This window comes from Electrophorus electricus, chromosome 7 (assembly GCF_041902795.1).
Source record: "Electrophorus electricus isolate QZ-2024a chromosome 7, ASM4190279v1, whole genome shotgun sequence".
Taxonomy (NCBI): domain Eukaryota; kingdom Metazoa; phylum Chordata; class Actinopteri; order Gymnotiformes; family Gymnotidae; genus Electrophorus; species Electrophorus electricus.
Window position 1 is genome coordinate 9,359,356 of NC_137503.1, and position 21,878 is coordinate 9,381,233.

At 39.9% G+C, this 21,878-nt stretch overlaps 1 protein-coding gene across 1 annotated transcript in view; it reads right to left on the reverse strand.

Annotated features, from left to right (window-relative positions):
• grm2a (glutamate receptor, metabotropic 2a) overlaps positions 1-21,878 on the reverse strand; it is a 31,279-nt gene that overhangs the window by 1,364 nt on the left and 8,037 nt on the right. The window contains exons 2-4 of the mRNA XM_026997544.3: positions 19,998-20,741; positions 4,678-5,515; positions 2,205-3,268 (exon numbers count right to left, since the gene is read on the reverse strand). Of these exons, the coding sequence (XP_026853345.3) occupies positions 2,205-3,268; positions 4,678-5,515; positions 19,998-20,504 (2,409 nt within the window). The 5' untranslated portion in view covers positions 20,505-20,741. The remainder of the gene's footprint in view (positions 1-2,204; positions 3,269-4,677; positions 5,516-19,997; positions 20,742-21,878) is intronic.

Below are 21,878 nucleotides of genomic sequence, written 5' to 3' on the forward strand. Positions count from 1 at the left end.
CACAGGTCTGTCAGCCAATTTTGCTTTACCAATTGAAATAAATGGAAATTTATCTTAGGCCATTTACAGTTGAGTTGCTATAATTTGGACAGTGCTGGTTTTTTTTTTGTTTTGTTTTGTTTTTTATACTGAATCAAATTATTTAATGCTTACAATAAGTTTATTTAAATTATTAATGAATATTAACATTTTCTAAAACAAAATTTTACTATATCATATATGCTATTCATTTTCTTTTTTAAGACTTTGAACTAAATACCATCTTCAAGGAACAGATCTGTTGCCTTTGTCCTTTCCAGAAATAGATTTAGGAGTTTCTGCACGAGAAACATTGCATAACAATAAACGAGCGCTTTAAAAGGGGCTTTAAATAATACATTCCATAGAGTAGTGAAGTGTAGAGATGAATGTGGATGTCCCCAGGAAGCATGGCTCCTCTCTGTGGACACTGGCAAGCTCATGCTTTCTGGATTATATGAGAAAATAACGGTTTTCCTGTTTGCTTAGTATTCCTATAGGTGATTAATGTATTATATACCCTGCATAACCCCACTCATATGGCTTGACTTCACACCTCACTTCACACTGGATAATGCCTCCTGTTCTCACATGTTTCCCTCATTCTTGCTCTTGGTATTTTCTTTTTCCAAGCTTCCCTTTTCTTCCTGTCTCTCCTTCCTGCTCACCTCCTCTGTGGGTTTCCTCTCCCCTGTGTCTTCTCCACATTTCTATAAGCCTTCCACACCCTTTCTTAACTGAAGCATGTTTAAATGTGCTTGATCTGCCCTTAGAATCTTGGAGGCTGTCTTTACTTACTCTTTGCTTACTGTTGTGACTGTTAAATACAAAAGCATGTAATCATTGTCCAAAAAGCCCCATACGATTACATAACTGTTTATCTAATAGTAGCTGTCATTAAGGGCACGTGATGGAAAGAGGTTCAAAAACATTCCATTCAAACTCCAATAAGTTGCCAGGATGTCATCGTCCTCACCCTTTGTTCTCCACTGAGCAGCTTTCCAGATACATGAAACGAGAGCTGCTCCTTGCATCATCACGACAGACAGCCGATCAAAGCAATTTTTCTGTCTGTCATCTGAAACAGCAGGTATTGCCCATAAGGCAAACTCACCGAATCATGCTGTTAGGAATGCGGCAAATACAGCAGAGAAAGCAAGAGTTGACTCAAGAAGTTACAAGAGGTTATCTCACATAAACCCATTTGAACTAGAAATAAGATGTTTTATACTGTCTGTGTCTGCAGTGTGATTTAAGTCACTCTGGAAGAATTTCGTTTAGAATAGCCCACAGCTCAGATAAGCTCAAGGTTTGTCCTCAAAGAAATAAAAACATGTATTGGAAAATGTCATTTTAGAGATTGAGTAACAGGAGCCAATAACAATAGTTCAAGAATTTGCTTTAACTGCTCTGGGCTAAGTAGGGAAAAAAAATCAAACATCCCGATGTTCATCCATTGTAGTGTAACAGCATCCATAAAGGTAAATGTAAGTGTTTTTGTTTAAACTGTTGGAACGACAACAATCTGCAAAATACTGAACATAAGCTGTAAATAGATGCTTGTGATCTTGTTCTGTTTTCAGATCAGGGTATAGTAATAAGAATAACAAGAATATTGCAGTACCAATTAACAGTCTATTAAAGGAACAGTAGGAACATTGAGGCAGCTGATGGTATTACTTGGGTAGGATACACATGCTTTCAGCCTGAGATTACAGTGTGAAATAATAATAATAATAATAATAATAATAATAATAATAATAATAGTGTATGACCGGGTGCCCAAATCTGGTCCAGGAGATCTAACAATCTAATAATAAGCTAATATAGATCTAATAATAAGCTATTGAAGAACTTGATTAGTTGTATATGTGTGAATATATGTGTGTTATATTAGTAGACTCCCCTGATGTATTATATGATGAGGTGGCGTGCATATGAATGTGATTCAGATCTGAATTGTTTCAGTGTCATTTTGCAGAAGTGCAGAGAAGTGATATTTAGAAATAATATTTAAGTGAAGTGATTTTTAGATCTTTGCCAATTTTTGTCTTAAAGCTGCTTTAAGAGACGAGGAGTAAGTATGTAGTGCTGTTAATCCATTTCTTTCTGCTGAAATTCAACATAGCCACCATGATAAGTAATGAATCAGCTGTGAGAGCTACAGCCAGCTTGGCTCTGCCTACCCTGTAGTCACTGGCTGTGACGTAGAAAATGGGCTGGAATGCCAGCCAGATGATGCAGGTGGTGTACATGGTGAAGCCGATGAACTTGGCCTCGTTGAAGTTCTCTGGGCACTTCCTGGTCTTAAAGGCGTAGAAGGTGCAGAGAGTGATGAGGACACAGTTGTAGGTGAGTGACACCAGCATGCTGGAGTCCTTGCTGTTGCACTTCAGCCGTACCACATCCCTCCTCTCAGGGCTGACCTCCTTCCTCACGCCCGGTGCTTCCACCAAGAGCCACACCACCACCACCAGAAGCTGGCAGGAGATGAGGCCAGCGCAGATGGCCACTTGCGAGGCAGGACTGATGAACCTTGGCCTTTGGGCACCATCCTTGACGCCGTTGAAGATCCGGGCAATGCGGTTGGTCTTGGTAAGGAGGGCCGAGTAGCAGACTGCAAAAGAGGTGCCCAGGCCGAGGCGCCGCAGTGTACACACCACCGCTGATGGCTTGGCAATGTAGATAAAGGTCATACAGTAGCAGAGGAGCACGCCCAGCAACAGGATATAGGAGAGCTCTCGCCCGCTTGCCTTCACCACCGGTGTCTCGTTGTTCTTCAGGAAAAGGCCGATAATGAAGAGCGTGCAGAGGATACCAAGGCAGGCGATTGTGACCGGCCCCACGGCCCAGGCATCCTCCCAGTGAATGTACTCTTCAGGCAGATCATAACAGCCAGTCAGATTGGCCAGGGGCCACTGGCCAAAGCTGCAGTCGGCACATGTGAACTCATTCAGAAGGTATTGGTAGGGCTGGCAAGGGATGCAGATCCAGCAACACACGTCACCAGGCTGCATGCTCTTCACCTCGTTCTTCCTGCAGGGGTCACTACACTGTGATGTGGGTATCACTTGGCTCTCCCAAGGGATTAAGCTGTTGTTTAGGCTAAGGCTCTGAGCCCAGTAGCCCACTTTGCTGTACATGTATGTGCCATCCTCTCTGTGATAGTGGAAGATGTTGTAGCGGCCCAGGCTGTCCCCATAAGCATCAAAATGAACAATGTTCTCTGTGTCAGCTGGACGAAACGGAGCTGCAAAGGCAAAAAACATACATTGTGGCAAAGGACGTTTAGCTTGATCAGACAGTGCCAAATATTTCCTGTAATAAAGGAAGTGTGTAACCTTTATGTAAATCTTTATGTAAAGCCACTGCTTTGCTTACAGTCTCAAAAGGCTCATTTGTCAGCTTTGTAGATGCACTGGACACAGGTACAAGCAGTACATTTATATAATTGAGGCCAGAAGGTGGATTCACATGTTTGCCTTGTTACTTTGATGTGATTTCACAGCTCTTGAAAGAACAGCAAAAATAGATTGAATTTGTTTTTAAACATTGACAGGATTTTTCTTTGCAGTCCTGTTGATAGCTCTGTCATGGGTGACATCACAATCTTTGCTTATTTGTTAAATCAGTACTGGAAAATATTCAGAATGAAATAAAAACAAGATACAATAATTTCTGGCTAATAAAGAACTCAAGTCATAAATGATTTCACTACAGAAGCAGTGACCATGATTCAGACTAATCTATTTTACAAGTTCCCCAGAGGACAACTTCACAAGTCTATTGATTTTTTTAGATTAGGCTGATTTTTAGCAGTACACAGCTAAACTATTATAAAGACAAGAGACTCTGACTGCAACTATTCTGTTTGACTAAAGGGAATACACAGCATGGTAATGCACAAGTCTATCTATTTGATGAAGATTTACTTCAGGGTTTCATCTTGTGTCACTTGATACTAAAGTGTTAACTTGAAGGAACTGGTCCAATTGTATTCTATTGTATTCTATGAAAACACCTACAGCATAACATATCAGTATCGCTTTTCACATCTAGCAGGCTATGCGTATGTTTGCGCATTGACTTCCATGAAATTTTTGAATGCATTATTTATACTGATAAAACTTCTTTCCCATTGTCAACAGTGTGACAAAAGAACTCTCAGAGCCTGCAAATAATACTTAATGTCTCAGTGGTGCAGACTGAATCAGAATAGCATGCCTTATCTTCTTCAGGAAATGGAAAACTAAATCCAAATAAAGCTCAACTGCTCTATGCGTAATGACTTTGTATGAGTAATTATTTTAAATCCTCTTTTTATTTAGTGAACTCAAGAGCAGATTAGTTATATGGTATTCTAATTAATTGAAGGTAACATTTCAGTTACTTTCTGTAAGAAAAACCAGTAATGCACAACAAAACACTTGATTGTCTTTACTGTAAGTTTTATAAATCTCAAACTGTTTGTAACCTGAGAGTCATTCCTATCTAATGTGCTGGAGCACAGAGTCAAAACAACAAAACTATATCACTTTACTTATTGTAGTAGTGTGTATTTACACATACATTTGTGGCATGAAATGAAATAATGGTAATTATTTCTATTTCAACAGAAATGATAACGAGAGGGAGCCATGGAAGCAAAAGTTCACTCACCATCAAACTTTGTCTTTAAGATGTAGTCCTTATAGAACTTCTTTCCATTTACTGGGTTCATGGCACTGCAAATTTTAGTGTTATTCAGACACACTGCTTGTCTCATGTTGTGCAAGGCATGTGCCATTGCATACACGGCATTCACCACAAACATAATCTTCGATTCTTGCTCGAACTTCCCATTTCGCAGCGAGTGCTTCCCACAGCTGAGGTCATGCAGGCTGCACTGGAAGTGATACTCCCAGAACTCTCTGAACCAAGGGTTGCGGCTGTTGTTGTAAGGATTCAGGTTGGTGAAGTATTCGCCAAACTCACGGATGGGGTATGAAGCGAGCTCTATGGTAAAAGCTCCATCTGCCACTGACTCACTGCCCTTCACCACGCTCTCCTGCGCGCCCCAGCCATCGCTAGCCACCCAGATGAAGGAGACATTCATGCGATTTGCTGCAACTAGAAGCTCCCTGGCATCCTCACTCCTAGTGAAAAGGATCACGACTTTAGCATTAGACTTCTGCAACAGCGACCTGATCACTGCTTCGTAACTGTAGCGGTCCATGGAGCGGCTAACTTTGGCAGATGTAGCGATGCAGATTTGCAGGGCTCTGGCCTCCTGCTGAAATGCATCAATGCCAGTCTCTCCGTAGTCACCCTCAGAGGCAACAGTGGAGACGTAGGTCCAGTTGAAGTAGCGAAGGATCTCAGCTATGGCCTTGGCTTGGTAGAAATCTGGGGGTACTGTTCGAGCAAAGTAATCATAGCGGGACTTATCGCTAAGCTTAGCACTAGTTGAGGCATAGCTGATTTGGGGAATCTGGAAAAGTCGCAGTAGATTGGCCACCTGTAAGAAAACAGAAGGATATTTAGAATTAAGTATTCTGGCACTGCGATGTACGTCCATGCTGTGCATCAGCGCCAGTTATGGAAGGGATCATGCTGATTGCAGAATCATGCCACAGCGTAGCATGGTAAGCAAAATAGGACACAGCTATTTTTGCTGGACCATCGACACCATCGACTGCAAAACATACTTCACATAAATGACTACAGTAGGGCATCCAAGATACTTGGAAATCTCTGAAGAAAACTTGTTTGGTCTTCCATGTCTTACCGCTATAAGAAGTGTCAGGGCTGCTATAATTGATGTGTCACATGTCAAAATATTAGTTCACCTTGTGCTTTGCAACTGTTAGTTATAGTCACAGCTAAGGTAATGGAGAGGTTGTCACTTATATAAAAAGACCCGTGTTACCTTTGAAGGATAATAATATATTTATACCTTCTGATTTTTTCACAAATGTTTGGTAGCAGTGTTTGAGAAATCAACAGTCATTGGTTATTATTATTATTATTATTATAAGTAGTAGTAGTACTAGTAGTAGTAGTAGTAGTAGTAATACTTGGATAATTGGAGTAATTGGAGTAATAGCTGAATGTTGCATGAACATTAAAGATGAATGCCCTTCATGAAAAAGATCCAGAGAATCCTCCATTATATAGTCATAACACTACACTGGCAATAGTCATATTGTAGTAGTAGTAGTATGGCAATATTACTACAACTACTATTTATACCATAGGTAAAATGTTACCTAAGCTATCACCAAAGTCAGCTTATGTTAGTGAAAATAATGAGGTCACCCAGTTAATCAGTGAGTAAATTAATCAATCAATCAATTTAGACTGATCTTCTAGGCAGCCCAGCAAAAATATGAGATTTCCTCTATAACTCTTGTTCAAATATTCTATTAAAGCACTCATATGATTATTTACAGCACTCAGTGAAAAACCTTTTCGTCCTTTACCAAAACACATTAAAAGCCATTTCACATCCTTCTGAGGCTGTCTCATTTTCCACAGCATACATCGCACATGTCAGCAGATGGAAGTTCTTAACTATGCATTCCTTAACTTATAGTTAATTTCCTTAACTTATTCTGTTTCTCTGCAGGGAAAGACATTAACAAAACGATATGCTAATGTTGTAGGACAATTTGCTTTTATAAGATCTGTTTCCATTGCTGACTGTAATTTCAGTTTAGATTCATTTATAACTGACACCAAGACCAGTCAGAGGAGATGCTGCAAGACTCATGCGTGTCATTCTTTACACAGACTGCATTGATGCTTAGGTCCCTTGATGTCCCAGCTGTGTGTGAGTTTGCTTTACCCTGGAGCTTGCTGACCGGGCTCTCCATCTAACCATTTCTTCTAAAGCCTTGGGGGAAGGGCATATGATACGAAAGGGAAAAAGAGAAATTCTGGTTCTTTTTACTGTGTTTCTCTTTATTTCTTTTCCTGGCAGGTACTCTAAAAGATGCCATTATATGCATGAATATATGGTGTAGCTCAGTGAAGTCCAATCATGCAGCTTACACGTCCAGTAGAAGAAAAAAGTTAAGATGATGGGCCAGAGGAGAAACAAATGTAGGGATTAATAAAAATGTAGATTTTCCATGGTGCTAAAATGATTCTGATAATGATCAGTGTCATTATTTTTAGTTCAATAATGTTGTTTTCTTATATTTCATGTTTTAAAATTTCAATAATTCAATACTAGTCAGCTTTGTGTACCCTGACCAAAATATAAACCAGTGTTTTACACTCAGTTGGTTGATGCGTGAACATTTAATGATCCATGCCTTTCATAAAAAGATTCATAGAAACCTCCATTACATACTCATTATCGTACATTGCCAATACAGTCGTATCATGTTAAGCTTTCAAACTACCTTCTTTCTGAAGCTCATGAGGAGAGCACAACACAAAGAGTTCATCTTACTCTTTCTATAGGTGTTGCTATAGAAACAGTCAGGAGTAGAATGAAAGGCTGACTTTGAGAAATAGGGAGGTTAATGTTGAAAAAGTTTAGTTCCCCAAAGGTTGATCTCCTCCATTGAGATCAACTTTACTGAGTTTGTCACACAACATTATGTTAAAAATCTTCTGTACTTAAGCAATCCTGACAGCCCATATTTGAAAAGGTTATGTTTGGAGACAGCTGCCAGGCTGACTGTTTGAGAGTGAGTGAGAATTGCTTCTCAGTGCAGGCCCCCCAAAATAAACACTTTTTATATAATGCATAACTAGGAGCTAGCAGACAAACGAGTCTGCATAGTGATTTATTTTCAGAAGGTAATCTTCATATCCAGGTTGCCTTGATGCACAGCTTTGCAAAATCTTCTTCACAACCAAAAAGTATTGTATATTGTATGCTTTCAGTATGTACATATATACTTTTGCAGAAACCAAAAAAGGCTTTAGCAAATTACATGTAGTACAGATTACATACACAATCTCTAACCAGTACTGTAAACCTGCATTCCAGCTCACTCCAGTATTCAGAGAGCACATTATTTAGAATAGGTTTGCTTGGATTTAGCTTTATATGTATAATATGCAGTTGTGTTTTGTGATATTCGTACCAAAGTTCTGTGTATAACTAGGACTGCTTCTGCGTCTGATGTCTTTAGCGGTTGATGGAGAGCTGCTCTCACTCACCCACTCTCCACAGGCCTTTCCTAAGCATGGTAATACAAACTTGTTCTCCATCCAGCAGAAGGGGGCATTTCTAACATAATGTGCACTGTCCCCTAAGGGTTGTATATGACTCACATCACAATACACCTCAATCATGACAACTAGTGTGAAAAATGTGTCCCTGGCACTAACTGGTCAGGGCAAATTGCCAGTATTCTAAAAATGTAAATGAGAATTGCAGAAGAAAGATACGTTTGCACAAAGGGTAGCCATGGCAGAACTATTGAGTCCCATAATCACAGTGCAATTTACATAAACACTAACTTCTTGAAAGCTTTCAGAGCTCAAAGACACAATTTCCACAATTAAGAACTCTGCTACACACACAAGTGCATAATATTCTCAAATGATTTTCTGTCACACATAGTGAAGCATTTCAATCCAGTAGATTCATTTTGATTAGCTTTGGGTTACTTGGTGACTTGGTGCTGGCTGATATAAACATAGTCATAGAGTTCATACCTTCTCTCATGGACTCTGAGGATAGCTGACAGCAGAATATTTAATTAAGGAAATTAGTGTGAAAGTGCTATGCAGATTTACGTATGCAAACTTGGGCGGATTATTTCTGGTAATCGGATGACTTGAATACAGGGAGCTGCATTTGCTATATGAATATGAATATGGCTTCTATATCATTTTATATGTTTATAAATGACCAGAATTCCTTTCGCACGAAGGGGTTTGTCAAAGAGCATCTGGGCAGTAGGAATCCTGAAGTTTGGAGTTTGACAGTCCCCTCATGCCTCGTCCATTTACTCAATAGCCCCAAAGAGGCACGCTGACATCTGCTTCTCCTCCATGGCTGCAACTGCACTGACATTTTAGTGAGAGAGAAAAACACTTACACAGTGATGGAGAATAGACAACAGAGTTCTAAAATACTATCGTTCCACTGGAGACTAAAACTTAATTTAGACAAATTGAATTAAAATTAAATGAATTTAGAAACATGGGCACTAAGGATGACAGTAATCCTTATTATCCGAGCCATATGGTGTTTGTAACAATGTTGTCCAGTATTAGTGATAGTTCTGTCAGATATTGGAAGTTGGTGTGTAATAACCTGCTCTCATTTAATGGCTTCTGAATAAATACATGATTTTCACTTATATATGTACAGTATATAGATATAAGATCATAAGGTCGACTGACAAAAACACTACCATCCTTTGAACAAGTAGAGATGACATTTGCCCCCTCACTAAAGGACTCTGATGCCAGCGACTTTAATCCAGTAAACACCAAGTTTTTATTGTTTCTTAATGATTTATTGTTTTTATGATTTTGTTTATTTTTTAACATTCTACCTTGATGTAATTTAGGTTGTGTCCACTTAATGTAAAACAAATACATCTGAAAGCCAATGATTTGTGTTAATGTGACTTACTATAGGTCACTGCACAATCAACATTTCTGGTACTTAATTGTGATTGCTGGCAATGTTGAATTTAGCCATATGTATCTTGTGTGTTAACAAGCAAATAAGTCACCTAGCAATGTGCAAAAGAAAGCAACTGATCATTTTTTAGGCTTTTGGAACCAGAAAGCGATTATTCCGCCAAGGGCAGCACGAGCACGAAGTCTGTTAACGTTAGTGTTAACATTAACTTAAATCTTTTAATCCTTTCACAGTGCTGGAATAGGAAGGAATGCTATTTATGTTGTCTTAACAAAGCCAACATTTGGTTCTTCATGTTCTTGTTCTTGTTCTTGTTCTTGTTCTTGTTGTTCTTCTTCTTCTTCTTCTTCTTCTTCTTCTTCTTCTTCTTCTTCTTCTTCTTCTTCTTCTTCTATTTGGAAATGTTAAGCATTTTCAGCTTTTGTCGTAGAATCACCAAATACGGCACAAACATAGTTCTCATATGGGAACAGTGTTATTGTGCTTGTGTTATTGTTCACTTTCACGGAACACATGCATGGACACTCTTCTTTCCCTCACTCCCTCAACTACACGGAGAGCTAAACAACCCCTCTGCCTCAACTACGCCACAGCCACTTACCCGTCAACTCAAATTTCCCCCCACAGCCCTCAAGCTCAACTACCCACACAGCTAAATAACTCCTCAGCCTTAACTATCCCACAGCCAATTACAATTCAACCCAAATTACCCCCACAGCTATATACCCCTCAACCTCAACTACCCCACAGCCAATTACCCCTCAACACAAATTACCCCCCATAGCCCCACAAAAAAAAATCCACCAGTCAAACTGCACTCAACAGCTACCTATACATCTCAATACCCCATCAAGCATAACTACCCCAACAACTATCCTTTCATTCATAACCCCTCAGCCTCAACTACCCCACAGTCAATTACCCCTCAACCCAAATTACCCCCACAGACCCCACAACAACTACCCCATCAGCCAAATTGCTATCAACATCTAGCCTCAAAGCTAAATAATCAACCACAACTACTCCAACACCTAAATATCCACTCCATCTCAAATCGTTTTATTTTTCTCCACTCATTCTTTAGTCTGTCCTTTCATTCATCCTTCAATGCTCCCAGAGGAATCTATTGATTTTATAACTCCTTTAGCTGTAAAGATAGAACAACTACATTTGCTGGGATAATTGAACTACTAGGCCTAGTCTCCAAACTGAACTTTATACAGATGGCACTTGTCTATTAACCAATTCTATCCTTTTACTCATCCCTCCATCCTCCCATTGGAATCCATTGATAACTCCTGCTGTAAAGACAAAACAACTATCCTTTCATTCATCCCTCCATCCTCCCATTGGAATCCATTTATTTTATAGCTCCTTCTGCTGTAAAGACAAAACAACTAAATTGCTGTAGTAATTGAATGACTAGGCCTAGTCACAATACTGCACTTCATATTATGGCTCTTATCTATCCACCCATTCTTTCATTCATCCCTCCATCCTCCCATAGGAATCCACTCATTTTATAACACCTTCAGATATAAAGATAGAATAACTCAGTTCGATGTACTGATTGAATTACTAGGCCCAGTCACCAAACTGCACTTCATATGGATGGCAGTTGTCTATCCACCACTATCCTCTCATTCATCCATTCAACAGCAATAACTTGGACTAACATTAAAATAACATTCTCTGATTGAACTATTCTAACTAATGCTAAAATAGCATTCTTGGGATAATGTTAAAATGACACTCTTGGACGAATATTAAAATAACATTTTCAAACTAACGTTATATTAACATTCTTGGACTAGCCCTATACTAACATTTTACAATAATGTTCTCTGTAATAACTAATGTTATACTAACCTTTTAAAATAATGTTAAAAGGACGTCCTCAAACTAATAACCTAATAACTAAGCTTAAAATAATGTTCTCACACTTAAATTAAAATACAACAACAAAAAAAAAACACGTGTGGAAAAGAGCGAGATTTATTAAGGGCAAATCCAGAGTCGTAGTCAGAGTAGTCCAGGGTCATACAGCCAACATGGAGATTACAGGGATAAATGATAAACACACTAAGGCAAAAAAGGGAAGCCAGCTATAACAGGCTAGGAAACACGAAGGCTAGGATAACAAAACAGGATAGCATAAACGAAGACTTTGTAACACAGACAGGCTTTCATACATCCACCAAACACAGAAACGCAACCATTCAATTAAACACAATGAAGCTAACAATGAACAGCCAAGACACAGGGCACACAACAGGGTTTAAATACATGAACTTAACAAGCATACAAACAAGGAACAGGTGTGGAAAATCAAACGAGGGGCGGAGAAACCGAAACTACGGAATGGAACTTAAAAATACACAAGATAGGGATAACATGGTACACAGAAGTTGGGAGGGACTCATCTTGACACTAACATTCAGGCGGGCGTACTATGAAATATAATCCTGCAGGTGCCCCTGCACTAGGATAGGAAGGATATATTTACAAGCAGACATTTCTGAAATCATTGGCAAAGAAGCAGAGATGCCTTTGCAGTTCTGTGACAAAATATGACTGTCAGAAGCTCTAATCATCATAAGGTGGTTAAGTGAGCACCACTATTAATATTCTGTTTAAAGGTTTTGATGTTTTTAGGAAAACTGGCCAATGATCAGCTCATCATTCTGAAACATAATGGACAGTGTGATATTTGTCATCTGAAGCTATGGATAATTTATGAACTGTTTATTATCTAACTTAATAACTGTTACATTCATCCACACACCTTTCTTTTAAATAATTAAAACACAGCAGATCCTCTTTAGCTGAGTATAAATGCATGTCTCACTCCTCCCCAGCTACTAGAGCAATGTTAGAGAAGAGAAAGGGAAAAGGAAACACAACACAAGGAGAGCAAGAAACTCTATGGTGAGAGAACCCAGTGGAAACAGACAGAGAGACCTGAAAAGGAAAAGAGGAAGAGAATGAGGAAAATAGGCAGAGAAAAAGAGCAGAACAGGGTGTGGGACCAGGGGGGGCTCTGCCTAGTCTGCACCGTGGTGTGCCTGCTCCGCATTCTTGGAGATGTCATGATTTTTTTCAACATGAAAAGTCCATCTGCTCATCCCCATGGACCATCTCTGATTTCCCTTTTGCAACAACACAGCATTCCCACTACATGGCTAGACACACACATACACACACACACACACACACACACACACACACACACGCACACGTACATGTACATGTACACACACGAACGCCCCAAAGCCTGAAAAAATAACCCACTAGAAAAAAACATGCATGTAAACAACATTAGGCAGGGAGTGATGACGGTAATGATGATGGTGACATATACAGGTATTATGACAATCAGCTGGATGGTTACTGTGGTAAAGGTAATGCTCATGAGGATAATGACAGCTCTGGATATAATGAAGAAGCGAGCACATATGGAAGAGGCCATGACAGTGATGCTGCTTTCAGGGAAAAACCTCTCCATCAGCAGCACTGTGAGCTCTGTGTGCTATCAGAAAAGCAGGATTCTACACATCAGGGTGTGAAGAGTTTGGTTGCCTGGCAACGACTGTGGATGTGTTTGACCAGGTGGAAACATGACCCTCTTTGATGGAATAGAGAGGATCTCAATATTAAAATTCCAAGCTTGAACCACAAGCTCCCTCTCTCCACTGTCCATAACTTCTGCTACTAACGAGGATCTTTAGCTATGGCTTTTATGTGCAGTGTTTATAGACTCAGTTGGTAGCTGCAAAAACCTTATTAACACTATACCCTTTAACACTACTAAATGTTACTTTAACACTAGCAACATCAAGCCCTCTACCTTGTACCAGTTAGCAGACAACAGTATAGTCCCTGGTAACTGGTGCTGAAAAGAACTGCACATTTCCCACCTTTTAACTCCCACTGAGCCTATATCATATGCACATTTAATTAAATGTAATGTCGCCCTTGTTGTACATTAGCATAATGATAATAACACTGAACTGAATTGACAGCTACTCCCTATTATTAGAAGCCATAAAAATCACTGTACAAATGAATCACAACCTTAAAATGGACTGCTCACCATGCAAACCATCAAAGTTGTCCAAGTGTTCTGGAAAAGTACATATGATTGCACTTACCTATGATTTTTAAACTGGCTCTCTGAATCTGATTTCATTGTGTTGTACATATGGAATGTACAGTTGGAAACTTCTTGAAACATCTATACACACAAGCTCTAAACAACCATACCACTGGACACACAGTGAATAAGCAATTTGTGATGTGGCAGTAATGAAGAGATAAAAGATTTTAATAAAGTTTGCATGCCTCCAAGATTATATGCTTTTAAGATGTTTTGATAAATACCCTTAATTTTTGTTTCATCACAGAGAGTGCTCAGTGCATGTTGCTGGGAAAACAATAAACAAACAGTCAACAGTAGAGGTAGCAATATATATATATATATATATATATATATATATATATATATATATATATATATATATATATATATATATATATATATATATATATATATATATATATATATTGCCTGGCCAAAGAAAAGGTCAAACAGTCTAATATTTTGTTGGACCACCTTTAGCTTTGATTATGGCACACATTCGCTGTGGCATCATTTACACAAGCTTCTGCAATGTCACAACATTTATTTCTGTCCAAAGCATTAATTTTTCCCCAAGATCTTGTATTGATGATGGGAGATTTGAACCACTGCACAAAGTCTTCTCCAAAGATTCTCAATGGGGTTCATGTCTGGACTCTGGGGTGGCCAATCCATGTGTGAAAATGATGTCTCATGCTCCCTGAACCACTCTTTCACAATTTGAGCCCGATGAATCCTGGCATGGTCATCTTGGAATATGCCCATGCCATCAGGGAAGAAAAAATCCATTGATGGAATAATCTGGTCATTCAGTATATTCAGGTAGTCAGCTGACCTCATTCTTTGGGCACATAACGTTGCTGAACTTAGACCTGACCAACTGCAGCAACCCCAGATCACAGCATTGCCCCCATAGGCTTGTACAGTAAGCACTAGGCATGATGGTGCATCACTTCAGCAGCCTCTCTTCTTACCCTGATGCACCCATCACTCTGGAACAGGGTAAAACTGAACACATCAGACCACATGACCTTCTTCCATTGCTCCAGAGTCCAATCTTTATGCTCCCTAGCAAATTGAAGCTGTTTTTGCCGGTTAGCCTCACCGGAGAGTGGTTTTCTTAAGGCTACACAGCTGTTTAGTCCCTTAGTCCCAATCCCTTGAGTTCCCTTTGCATTGTGAGTGTGGAAATGCTCTTACTTTCACTATTAAACATATCCCTGAGTTCTACTGTCCTTTTTCTATGATTTGATCTCACCACACATTTAAGTGATCGCCGATCACGATCATTCAAGTTTTTTTTCCAACCACATTCCTTCCTCAAAGATGATGTTTCCCCACTGTCTTTCCACTTTTTAATAATGCGTTGGACAGTTCTTAACCCAATTTTATTAGTTTTAGCAATCTCCTTAGATATTTTCTATGCTTGATGCATGCCAATAAGTTGACCCTTCTGAAACAGATTAACATCTTTTCCACAACCACAGCATGTGTCTTTCGACATGGTTGTTTAACAAATGAGAAGCTACTCACTCAGTTCGGGTTAAATAACTTGTTGCCAGCTGAAACATAATCACCCATGCAGTAATTATCTAATGGGAGGCTCTTACCTATTTGCTTAGTTAAATCCAGGTGGTGACCTTTTTTTTTGGCCAGGCAGTGTGTGTGTGTGTGTGTGTGTGTGTGTGTGTGTGTGTGTGTGTGTAAGCCTGTTCACTGAGCTAATGACAAGAGTCAGAGTTGGGACCTCACTCTCAAGCCTTTTGTATGGGAATCAACTTTGAATGTGTAACCTGTACCCTGCTCTGTTTTGCTGCAACTTTGCTGCAACAAGTGGACCAGATGGCAAAATGGATATTGGATGGATATAATACTGCTCAAGAGTCATGCTCCATTAGTCAGTCTTGCCATCCTCTATCAATGAATGAAGAAATTTGGTCATACAAAATTTGTAGTCATTATCTGACTACAAATAGCAAAGAAGATCATTACAAATGCTACTCAGTAAGAAAGTGAAAGTAATGCATTTATTATTGCATTTGCCTTTTTATTACAGGCATTGTTGCCAGTGGTTAACTCAATGAAAATCCTGTATTGTAGATTTATTTCCATGTCAAATGACACTGAAACTGCGATGACAAATTATTTAATAAATATGTAATCTAGCTTGGACACAAATCTCAGATATAGAGAGTGTGAATTTCTCTTTCTATTTCCATTTATACTTATATTTTATCAAAACAAGATGTATCAGCATAATGGTTGTCACTACTGTAGGTGCTACTTTATTCATGTCCTTGGCTGTTAGGAGTCATTGTCACAGATGGACAGGTATTTTACTAATGGCTTACTGTGAGAAAATGCATGTGATACACTTTCCTGGAACAACCTTGTTATGAGCAACACCAAGTAGCATGTGTTTCTTTGTGGTCACTTTTCCTGCACTATGTGACATACATCGTCGCTATCTAACAGTCTCTGTGTGTCAGCTCTCTGGAAATGCTGTAGGCCTCACAGTGTTAGTCCTAGCTGAATGACAGCATCAGCAGTGCTAGAGCTTTTGGTCAGCAGAAGAAGATAGATCTCCAGCCCGGATGTGTGACAGATGCCTAGTGCCCCTGCAGATCATCGCAGCAGAACAGAGCCAGTCTACACATCATGATCCCTGCTCACACTCACGCAGTTTTGTATCACTAACTATGTACTTTTTTTCATTGATTGTGTATTACTGAAGCTTTATTAATGTTATCTGCATACCTAAATCTTAATCTTAACTTAAACCTTATTACTCAAAAGTATCTTCTCAAATAAATGTATCTCAAATAAAAGTATCACGTAGTATCTTCTCAAATAAAAGCTTGATTTATATTTCATGGGTACCAGCCAAATACTTCACCGGTACCAGCTACATACCCTCCCCCCTAATACAACACCCCCCCACACACACACACACACACGCACACACACCATCCAGTCCCAAGGGCCTATGTGAAATCCTTCACTTTGCGCTCTATTCTGTGTGTGAGCAGATAATTCCTCTTGTCTGCAGACAGACAAAACCTCCTACTGCTCCTTCTCAGACAGTCCAGACAAAATGACCTTTCACATAGTCCTCAGCATGACTGATTATGAAGTGAAGATGGAGTACTCAAACACAAACGAAATCCTGTGGAGCTCATTGTGGAGGGTGTTGGGGACTAGCTAAAGCAAACATAGACCCTTCACTTCCAGCTCCATGATGCAGTGAATACCAGCATTGTTCAAAACTGTTCAAAGTCCTCACTAAGTGCAAAGAGTGAAACTAAAATATATATCAACGATTAGTTAAGGAAAGGTGCCTGGGTGGATATGAATTGGTTTGATTTTTTTCTACTTTCAACTGCTCCCTTCTTGGGGTTGCCACAGCAGATCAAGCCAGCATTTTGATCTGGCACAGGTTTTTGCACCAGATGTCCTTCCTAATACAACCCTCTCATTAATCCGGCTCGGGACCAGCATTTCAAGTGCTCTGCACCCCAGTGGCTAGGTTGATCAGAGGGCTAAGGCCCTTTCTGTGAGACCTAACAGATCCAACCTGCTGACCTAACACCCCCCACCTTCCAATCAGCAACACAAAGTCCTAGCCTATTGAGCCACCACTGGAGTTAAAGGGAATAGTGAGTAGAGAAGACTTCTCCAATACTCATTAATGAAACCTCAATGCATGTGTAACAGGCACGCAATTTGGAGCAAACACTTTGGAACAGAAGGTCTTCAAATATCTGCCAAATAAGGACCTGCACTTCTTTTTAATAAACAGCCCAAGAGCAAAATTACAACTCATTCATCAAATGCCCTTGTCTTGGCAGTCTGGTGAAAGCAGTGCTGGAACGTTTTTACATTCTTCCTATGAGGCAAAGCTGTGAGAAACCAGAGAAACACAGAACAGCCTGCATTAATCTTGCAGAGGCAAAGAGTACTCTGCCAATAGGATGAGGTCTCAGTGCTATTGCTTTAGTCACACCTTTACAGCTGATATCTATGTGCGTGTGTGTATGTGTGTTGGCTTGGCAATTGATAGGCATCACCATAGTAACCGGGAATCCCCCCCTGATGTGAGACATGCTTTAATACAGAAAGCTTTATCTGCTCATCCAGTCTCTGCCAACAAATGAGCAGCATGGCAAATATTGCAGCAGCCCTCTATGAGTGCCTCTTAATAGTGCGAGAGGGGTAGGCTGAAGGACTGTGTGAGTGTGTGTGTGTCAGTGTGTATGAGTGAGTGAGTGAGAAAGAGAGATAGAGAGATGGCAGAAATGGCATAGAGATTTCAGACATAGCAGAGATGTAAAGAGTGTAGGAGAGACAAAGGAGATGAGAAGATTTAGATAGTTATGGGAAGAATCTGTAGCTATAGTGACTAAAAGCTGTTTCACACACAAACCCCCCACCACTAGCCCCCCCCCCACACACACACATATTATTAATGCATCCCAGCATGTGTTTTCAGGCTTTGCCATAATTATGCTCCTTAAGCCCAGAGAAAGATGTCAAGGATCTCTAAGAGTAAACACACACATACACAATCCCATTGTCTAACTTAAGCTTACACAACGCTTTATTTATATTTTGTAAGCATACTGTTCTTAAGCCAAAGAAACACAGACAGATATGCATACATTGCTATCTCTACTGTCCCCCCTTCACATAACACACACACACACACACACACACACGCACACACACACAACTCTGATACACACACACACACACATAAAACACACAAACACTAAAAGAGCAGAGTTGGGAGTAATCAAGTTGTCACCAATTTTCTTGTCAGTCCTTCTTAAAACTAACATTTGCAGTACATATGCTCCTCTATCCCTGTAGTACCTTAGCTGCCAGTGAAGATGCAATTTCACCAAACACCTGGTGGTAAAATGAGTATGACAAATTGAGCATATGCAAAACAGGAGCCCAGATTCCACCAATCATAGTTTCATCTCATTAGCAGTGTGTTTGAATATACTGAATATATGTTATTTGTCATGTCCACAAACCTGAGCATTCCCCGTTGTCATGGCAACCAAATCACTTCCGGGTTTTCATTCGTCTCCATGGTTCCCTGTCTCCTCCCCTTTGTTATAAAAAACCCCGTCCCTACGTATTTTGCTTGTTGGTCATTGTCTTTGTCTTAGAGTGTCTTTCATGGTTTCTGGTCAGTTCTTCTTTGGTCTCTATCGTTGTGTTTCTAGTCCAATCTCGTTTGTCTGTGTTTGGTTACCCTTGTTGCATGTTGCTTTCCTTGTTTAGTTCTGTATCTTCGCCGTCAATATTGTTTGTTCATCTTATGTAGCCCGGTTCTGTGCTGTTCCTGTTTCTGTCTTTATGCTCACCGTTATGTTTTATTATTGTTGTTCTCCGTTAGTCTTCCCTTAATGTTTTATTCCCTTGTTTCCCATTTCTCGCCATCACAGTGTTATCATATTATTCTTCTGTTAGCCTGTTTGTTCTTCATTCTATTCTGTATTGTTAGTCTGTGTCGGTTATTAAACTTATTATTTATTTATTCTATTCAATCAGTTTGGTTCCTTATGGCGTCGTCACTTCGCACATGTGTTCGCTCTCCACCCCCTCCCGTGTTACAATATTTCATATGTTTTCTTAACCTGGAATTCAATAGATGTTACCAAAACTGAAAGATTTATTCTTTAAAAGAGTTCTGTTAGAGGGAGAGCTGAAACTGGCCCTTCAGGCCACAATACACAATATGTCTCCATGAGCATCTGCAACTAGATCATAAAAGTCACTTCTCACAAAATCTCAGTTTCAATCATAAACATTTCAACAATACACATTCCACTACGACAAATCAGGATTTAGTGCTGTTCCTACAGTCAGTATGAAAACCAAGAATAATTTTAAATGGAAAACATATAGTGTCAACCTTGTTAAGTGTGCTAATGCTTTTCATGAGTGTGGAAGGAGAAAATGTAATGTATCCACAGGGGTGAATGATGTGAAAGAATGGTGTGACTAATGAATTATATTATGTTTGAATGGCCATGGCAGCTAGAACATGGATCAGTTGAACATGGATAACTGATGTAATGATTAATTAAATGATAGCATATCTGCACATCCGATTTCATATGGTGTGATAATTTTAGACATGCTCTTAATCACAAGTCATTATAAAATGATGGATAGCTTACTTACCAATCAGCATTATGTATTTAACATGGAATAAATAAATAGAAGTACCTGTATGGACACATCACTGTAGGACCCCCCAATCACTGCAGAGATTGCAAGCGGGACATCGTCGTGGATGGCATAGGAACCGTCCGGACAGGTGTACTCACTGTCATCCACCTTTGTTAGAGAAGCCCGTACAAACTCCAGCGACTGCTCCAGTGCATATGTATCCTTCGAGCATGTGTCCAGAATGTGTGCACCCAGCAAGATGCCTGGCAGGATCCGCTCATCCCTGTTGATCTCATCCAGAGCAAACAGCATGGCCTCCAGCCTCTGAATACCCCTCTGGGCATTGATGCGGCCACAGTCCTCTACCCCTTCCCCCTTCTGGTGTACTGGAAAAAGGCCTCCAATCACCAGGTCTCCATTAATGGTGATCTCTTTCTTGGAGTCGGTGCTGTAGGTGGGCACGGCAAATGCATGTGGGCTCATGGCCGAGACGAGTAGCAGGAGGAGGAGACGCAGAGGCCAGGAGAGCATGTGACTGCGGAGCCAAGGGGATCTCCCAACCATCGCGTCCAGGATGGGGCAGGACTCTCTGGGGGGCTCTGGATAGTCTCAGCCTGTTGCCCGCTCTCCGCTGCGTGGGAGCGGGGTGGTGGTGAGGGAGAGATGCGAGCGCGGGGGGATGGTGAGGGGGGTGTTACGTTTGTGATCAGGCACAGGCTTGCCACAGCATCACTACCATCCTTAATTTGGTGAATCGTTGGAGATCAGAAGCTGCCGATCAGACAGAGGGGGATTCAGGGACTGCAGTGCAGAAAAACAAAAGCAAATTTGTCTCACCATTGTTGTGGTTGTGTGTGTTTTTTTTAATACATTCACACAATGCAGTGTGCATGCAATCTAACTTAACCATTCAGTGTGCTTATGGCAGGTTTCAGAAATTAGATAAAAGCAGCTTAAGAAATACAGACAGAAATAGAGACAAGGCACCAGTAATGTTTGCAAAATAGTCAGTAGTTCAACATCAACCATATATTTAAAAGGGGGATGGATGTGCACACAGAACACAAAAACTGCATACATCACAAATTATTAAAAACAGATTAAAAGGAGAGCAGTAACCATAAACATTTTTAACACACATTTGTATTGTGTTGCATCATGGTCCTGGAGGAACATTGTTTCATTTTTGCTGTGTACTTGTATATAGCTGAAATGACAATAAAGCCTTTTGAACCTTTTGAACCTTCAAAACACAGATTTCATATCATTGCATAGAAAGTGCTAATATTATTCATGTAAAATTGCTCATTAAAAGACACATTACAAAACTTGTGTTCTGCTGTTTCTTTACTTACTCATAAGGTAAATTTACCACAAAGCACTGAATCTGAAAGTTATAACTGAATGATTCTAACTGAAAATTGCTCATTTGTAACTTGGTTCACTTGAAAGTCTCTGCACATGCTTAAAATAAAGTAATGGTGCAGTAGTTAAACATTCAGGATAATTCAGTACCGTCACCATATTCAAAGGCTTATGGGAACCATAATGTCTGTCCCCAAGCCCATTCTCTGAGCTCTTGACCAGTTCATCAGGAGTGTGTGTGTGTGTGTGTGTGTGTGTGTGTGTCTTCATGTCTGATGGTCAGTGTATTCATTGTAGTGTAAAGCTTGATTGCTTAAACACATACTGATGTAGAGCCTTATCATCCAATTACTCTCTAACCAACAGTTGCTGAACAGCAAAACACACCATAACACACACTCACACCTACATACACTCACATACTCATAAAACGCAAACATAAAGACTTACACCACAAAGAGAGAGAAGATGGCAAGAGAGAAGATGACATATTATTATGTCTCTATTTCTCTCTTGCACATACATACACAAATGTTTATAAAATGCATACAAATACTTACACTGCATAGACAC